This window comes from Mesocricetus auratus, unplaced genomic scaffold (genome assembly GCF_017639785.1).
Source record: "Mesocricetus auratus isolate SY011 unplaced genomic scaffold, BCM_Maur_2.0 Super-Scaffold_100004, whole genome shotgun sequence".
Lineage (NCBI taxonomy): Eukaryota > Metazoa > Chordata > Mammalia > Rodentia > Cricetidae > Mesocricetus > Mesocricetus auratus.
In genome coordinates, this window is record NW_024429189.1 from 88,448,508 (window position 1) to 88,454,660 (window position 6,153).

The 6,153-nt window shown below is 48.4% G+C and overlaps 1 protein-coding gene across 3 annotated transcripts in view; it reads right to left on the reverse strand.

The window, feature by feature from the left end:
- Positions 1-841, reverse strand: part of Frmd5 (FERM domain containing 5) — a 275,096-nt gene extending 274,255 nt beyond the window's left edge. The window contains exon 1 of one of the 3 annotated variants that reach the window (XM_005068525.4): positions 539-841. In XM_005068525.4, the coding sequence (XP_005068582.1) occupies positions 539-640 (102 nt within the window). In that variant the 5' untranslated portion in view covers positions 641-841. The remainder of the gene's footprint in view (positions 1-538) is intronic. The other 2 variants (XM_021226284.2, XM_040746162.1) reach the window with 2 other exon arrangements.
- Positions 842-6,153: the final 5,312 nt, after the last annotated feature.

Genomic DNA, 6,153 nt, shown 5'->3' on the forward strand with positions numbered 1-6,153 from the left:
GCTAAACCCTCAAATCACAGAGGGCTGGGCGCCTTCAATAGGCCACTCTGCATGGGCTACGCGTTCCCGTCTGACTCACAAACGCTCAAGAGAAATTATGACATACACCTTTATCCTTCTAACCAGGGAGATAAAGGCTAGCTGGAGGGCCTGGCGGGGCCCGAGAACCTCAGCCCGCGTCCCGACGGCGCGATCCGGGCAGGCATCTCCAGCCCTGCCCGCCTAGCTCCGGACGTCCGCCCAAGGTGCTGCCTATCCGCGGGCTGGAGGAGCCAAGACCTGGGGTCCTCCGCCGGGAGGGCGCCGAGCAGAGGAGTTGTGGGTGCGGGACCCCGCAGGGGCACGCAGCGCGTGGTACCAGCCCCCGGCTGAGCTCGGGCAGGGATGCCTGCCGCACGCTGGGCGGTGCGGCTGCTGGGCGGACAAAGCGCAGCGCCGGGGCTTGAGCTGGGCGACCCCGGGCGGCGACCCCCGCCAACTTGGCCGAGTCTGGGGAGCGGGATCCCGCGAGCGGGCGGGCGGGCGGCGCGGCGCTGACCTGGATGGTGCAGGTGTACTCGCTGTCGTCCAGCAGCCGCACGGTGCAGCTGTACTCGCGCTCCAGACTCCTGCTGCTGCCGCTCATCAACCTGCTCAGCATCTTCCCGCCCGCTCGCCCGTCCCCGGGAGCGACGCGGCGGCGCTGCGGACTCCGGACCCGTCGCCCTTCAGCGCGGCAGCTCCGCGCCGGGCCCTGGCACCTGTACCATCACCCTGGCCAGATCGCCGTCGCTGCCTCCTCCCGCCCCACTCCTCTTCCTTCTCCAGAGCCACCACCGCCTCCCCCCGCAAACCCAAGCAAGCTGGGTTTTCTCCCGGGCGCCCCACTGCCCGTGCCCAGCTCATGGGGCGGGGCCTAGGTAGAGGGCCAATGGAGGTCAGCGCGGCGGAACCGATTGGCATGAAGAAGACCCAATCACAATAGGGAACATGGATGATGAGCGGGCTGAGGAAGCAATCATTGTAAAACAGCAGGACCGAACCCAGTCGGGCCAACCCTCTAGCGTCCCAAGCCCTCTCTTGCTCCCTTCGCGGGCGGTGGTTGGTATCAATGCTGCTTGTCTTCGGCTGGGCCATGTGTAGACACTTGACAAGATCGGTGTCTGCTACCTGGAATAACATTTGAGGTGTTCCAGGAGTCAAGTCCTACACCCCGCAACGCGCGGTTCCTGCCCTCTTGGAAACCAAGGCGAGGAGGCGGCACCTGCAGAAAACAGGCACCCACGACTCCAGACCAGCAGCTGCCCCCACCTGTGCGCTGCCCTGAGTCTGCTCCATGGGTCCCTGTTCTCGCGCACCCTTATTTTGGTGAACATCTGTTTTACAAAAGCTGCTTATACTGCTGCGACCACAGAAGCTTGTAAGCGCCCCGGGTTTAGTGCCTAGAAAACCCTGCGCTCTAACCCTCCTTTTATTTTCAGAAGACAAAAGGAGCCTGAGGTGTGCTCTAGAGCTGGGTAGGGAACAGGAAGTGATGGACCTTTCCTTGCACTTTTAGAAAGAAGTATTACATCTTCAGACTTCTTCAACAAAACACAATAGGTCAGGAGCTGTACAGCACACAAAGGAAAGGGGAACATGTCTCTTTTCCTTTGTGTTCTCCGCACCTACAGACTTAAAGTGCCTTTCCAGAACTTCACTAAGAGACATAGCACAGCCTCAAAGATGTTATTATTAATATTAGTGTGTACGCGTGTGTGGATATGAACATTCAGGAGCCACGCACTAGTGTGGAGGTCATGAACTTCGTGGTATCATACAGTTCTCTCCCTCCACTTCTATGTGGTTTCCAGTGATTAAACTCGCGTCGCCAGACTTGCCAGGCACAGCGCCTTTACCCGCCGAACCATCCCACTGGCTCTACCCTCTAAGATTTCAATGGAAGGAAATGCTATAAAGGAATAGAGGTGTAATTCAGTGGTAGAGCCCTGGCCTAGCATGCGACAAGATCCAGCTCTGAAACAATGTCAAAGCAAAACGTTAGTGCTGTGAGAAATATATTCATTTAAAATAATGAATTATTAATAATTTCCTATTACCTGTATACTCTTACACAACAACATCAAAACCCCCCTTTAAGCCGGGCGGTGCTGGAACACACCTTTAATCTCAGCACTCGTGAGGCAGAGGCAGGCAGATCTCTGAGTTCGAGGCCAGCCTGGTTTACAAGAGCTAGTTCTGGAACAGCCTCCAAAGCCACAGAGAAACCCTGTCTCGGAACCCCCCCCAAAAAAAATAAATGATAAAATAAAACCCCCTATGGTAGACTAGAAAAAAATCTGACCTAATTTAATTTCAATTACTTAACTTTGTCTACTTGTTTGCCTGGACCTTGGGGATCAAATCCAGGACCTTGCATTTACTAGTTAAGGGTTTGGAGGTAGCTCTAAAATTGAACTACATCCCCAATCTTTGTGATTTTGAGACAGGTTTCACTATGTAGCTCAGATGTCCCCAAAATGGATCCCCCCTTCAAATTCTCCAGTGTTTGGATTAGAAGCATATGGCATCTAGCTGGTCCTTGACCTTTACAGCATACTTCATTACTGTCTTAGGATTCCAGTACCAGCCACCCATCCCCATCACTTAGTAATGTGGACTACTCCCTGGCTGCATTTAATAGCCGTAGGAAGAGGTTCCTCTTTTCGAGCAATCCTGACATATTTACAAGACTAAAGCCAAATGCTGTCTACTTTATAGCCTAGAAAGTAGCTAGGGGCCTGGAATACAGACATAGGCATTCTATAAATGATGAGCTGAAGCCGGGCGTTGGTGGCGCACGCCTTTAATCCCAGCACTTGGGAGGCAGAGGCAGGCGGATCTCTGTGAGTTTGAGGCCAGGCTGGACCGACAGCCTCCAAAACAGAGAAACCCTGTCTCATAAAACCAAAAAAAAAAAATGATGAGCTGACAGGTATTCTAGTATACCTACAACTCCAAAGGAGACCCACAATGAAACAAGAACCTTCAGGAAGGGCTTGTGGACAAGTATAAAAATAATCACTACTGTATTAAAAGGATAGTCCAGCCTTGTATAACTGGGAGAGAATGGAAATTTTCAAGCAGGAAGCACTTTTGTTGAAGGCAAAAGTTGTTATTTGTTATAAAATCTAAAAGAGGAAGGAAAAACGTCCAAGAAGTTAGTGTGATGATGGGGACATGTCTTTAGCAGGTTATGCAAATAAGCAGCTGTTAGAATAAAAAGGAAGAGCACCATGAAGCTAGAAAAGCTGTACAGAACTGAATGCTGTCTTCAAATAGGACCATAGACTCAATCAAGAAGGGTGAGGTGATGGCTGTTGTGCCAATGCAGCATCCACTGCTTAGTCTAAGAAAGTTACGCCTGCCTGGAAGCTCCGCAGTTCAAGATTCACCCATGTTTGTGCGTAAGATGCGTCTACAAACTGCCCTTTCTTCTCTGATGCAGAACAGACCGTGGAAAGCAAAGAATCTAGTATATGCCTCTAAAGAAAGATCATGGGCAGAAGTTTGCGGGAAGCTGGAAATATGGGGTTCCACTAAAGTCAAGTAAGTGCATCGCTTATTTTTCTCTCAAGTTTATTGAGCCCAGTTTGAAGGTTAGTTCATTAAAAGGCTGCACTTGGGGCTGAGGATATAGTTCAGTTGGTAGAGGGACTGCCTGGCTTGCACAAAACTCTGGGTCCTATTCCAGAACCACATACAATAGGGTGTGTTAGTGTGCAACTATGATCCCAGCACTCAGGAGGTAGAGGCAAAAGGATCAGAAAGTTCAAGGTCACCCTTTGGATATAAAGTGAATTCCAAGTCAACCTATGCTAAGACCATGTCTCAAAAAAAAAAAAAGAAAAAATAACAAGGCTTCTTGTGCCTTTTAGAACCACAATGTCCACCTTTCATGTCTGTATAAGGAAGCTGCATTTAAAACAAAATTGCAAATTACAATGGTTGTGAACCCCACCTTCCAAGTTATCAGTGTGCTGGCTCCCTGCTCTATTGTGAAGGAGTCCCCAGGTACCTCAGTTTCATTTCCTGTTTCCTGACAAAAGCCATGTAGGGGGAAAGGGTTCAATTTTAATTCCTGCTTACAATCCATCATGGTGAGGAAGTCAAAGCATCAGGAACTTGGAAGCAGCTACTCACAGCCACAGTCAAGCAGAGAGAGAATGAGTGCATAGATGCTTGTACTCAGCTCACCTTCTCCACTTTTATACAGTCCAAGACACAAAGCGAAGGAATTTACCTCATACCTCTCACAGATGTGTAGGTACAGTCCAAGACACAAAGCCAAGGAATTTACCTCATACCTCTCACTGATGTGTAGGTACAGTCCAAGACACAAAGCCAAGGAATTTACCTCATACCTCTCACTGATGTGTAGGCCTCTCCACTTCTATTAATGTAACCGAGCAATACCCACAGATCCACAGATGTGCTCACAGCCAAGCAGACCTAGTCAGTTCCTTTTTGAGACCTTCTTGTCAGGTGAGTCTAGATTGCATCAAGTTGATACCAGGAGAGGTACCACCTCCCAGATATGCCTGAAATATCTGGATGCCTTTACTTCAGATGCCCCACCACCACCCATACCCTGCTGGTCTCTCAACATCATTGCCCTAGGTTTTGGCAGGAATGAGGATTGCCTTTTCTTTTTCTTTCTCTCTTTTTCATCTTCTCTTTCTTTCCTTCTTTTGTTGTTGTTTGTTTACCCTCTTGCTTTTTGATGCAGAGTCTTTCTACACAGCCCTGCCTGTCCTGGAATTCAGGCTAGCCTTGAACTCACAGAGATCCACCTGCCTCTGCTTCCAAGGCATATGCCATCACACCTGGCAAGATTGCCTTTCCTTAACTGGAAGGTCACTAACACAGTACTTCTCATCAAAGTCTACCTACAGCACAGCTAAGACCAAGCTCTGATTTCAGGGACTGGAGATGTGACTCATTAGTAGTGTTCCTGCCTGGCACAAGTGAAACCCTGGGTTCTATCCCCAGCCCTAGAAGAAAACAAAAGAAAAAATGGACTATAACTTCTAACAGTATTTTGAAAGATATAACATGGCTATCCTCCAAGCCTTTGTAAACTAAAGCCTAAATGCCCTAAGTTCTCAGACTGTTCTATGTGCCTAAAGATAGGTCCCTGTCCCCAGCAAAAAATCCCCCACCATGTTTAGGACATCCTAGTCCAACAGCTCTTCTTAGGTTAGAGTTCACTTTTAAAGTCTCATTTTCTGTCCCAGATACTATCTCTTCCTAGATTGACTGAACTGGAATGCAATCTCCATGCCCAAGGGGTGACCTAGACCTCTGATTCAATGATACAATTGAATTTCTTTTTCTTGACACAGGACCTCATGTAGCTCAAATTGACCTTCAACTTGCTATGTAGTTGAGGTTGACTTTGAGGTCATGGCCAACTTCCTGCCTATACTTAGTTACTGCTATATTACAAGTATGTGCCATCACTGCAAGATTAAGATACCTCTCAAAATAATAGCCTAAGTGTGGTAGCTCATGCAAACAGCAAGACTGCTGCAAGTTCAAGACCATCCTTGGCTACATAGAAATTTCAAGGTGAGCTTGTGCTACAGAGTGAAACCCTGACTCAAAAGGAAAACTGGCAGAGCAGATGACTCAGTGGGTAAAGATACCTGCTGCCAAACCTGAAAACCTGAGTTCAAACCCACATGAAAGGAGAAGCCCAACTCCCCACAATTGTCCTCTAACATCCACACACATGCTATGGCATTTGCCCCACACAATAAAAACGTAATAAAATACAAAAGAAAATAAAAAGAATAGTTTAAAGACTTTGGAAATACATTACAAGAATGTGCTAGCACACACAGAAAAAAAACACTTTCTACACTAATAGTTTAACTGATCCTAGTAGCTCACAAAGGCAGGAAGACTGTATCAAGTTCAAAGTGACACACCCTTATAAATCCAGAACTGACAAGGTAGAGACAGAAGGATCCCCAGGATTCAACGGCCAGCTGGTCCAGACTAAGTGATGAGTTCCAGCCTAATGAGAGGCCCTGCCTCAAAGGAAGTAGGCAAAGCTCCTGGAGATGATGCCTGAGGTTGTCCTCTGACATCATGTGCACACACGTGCATCCACACAAACACTCCCTACAA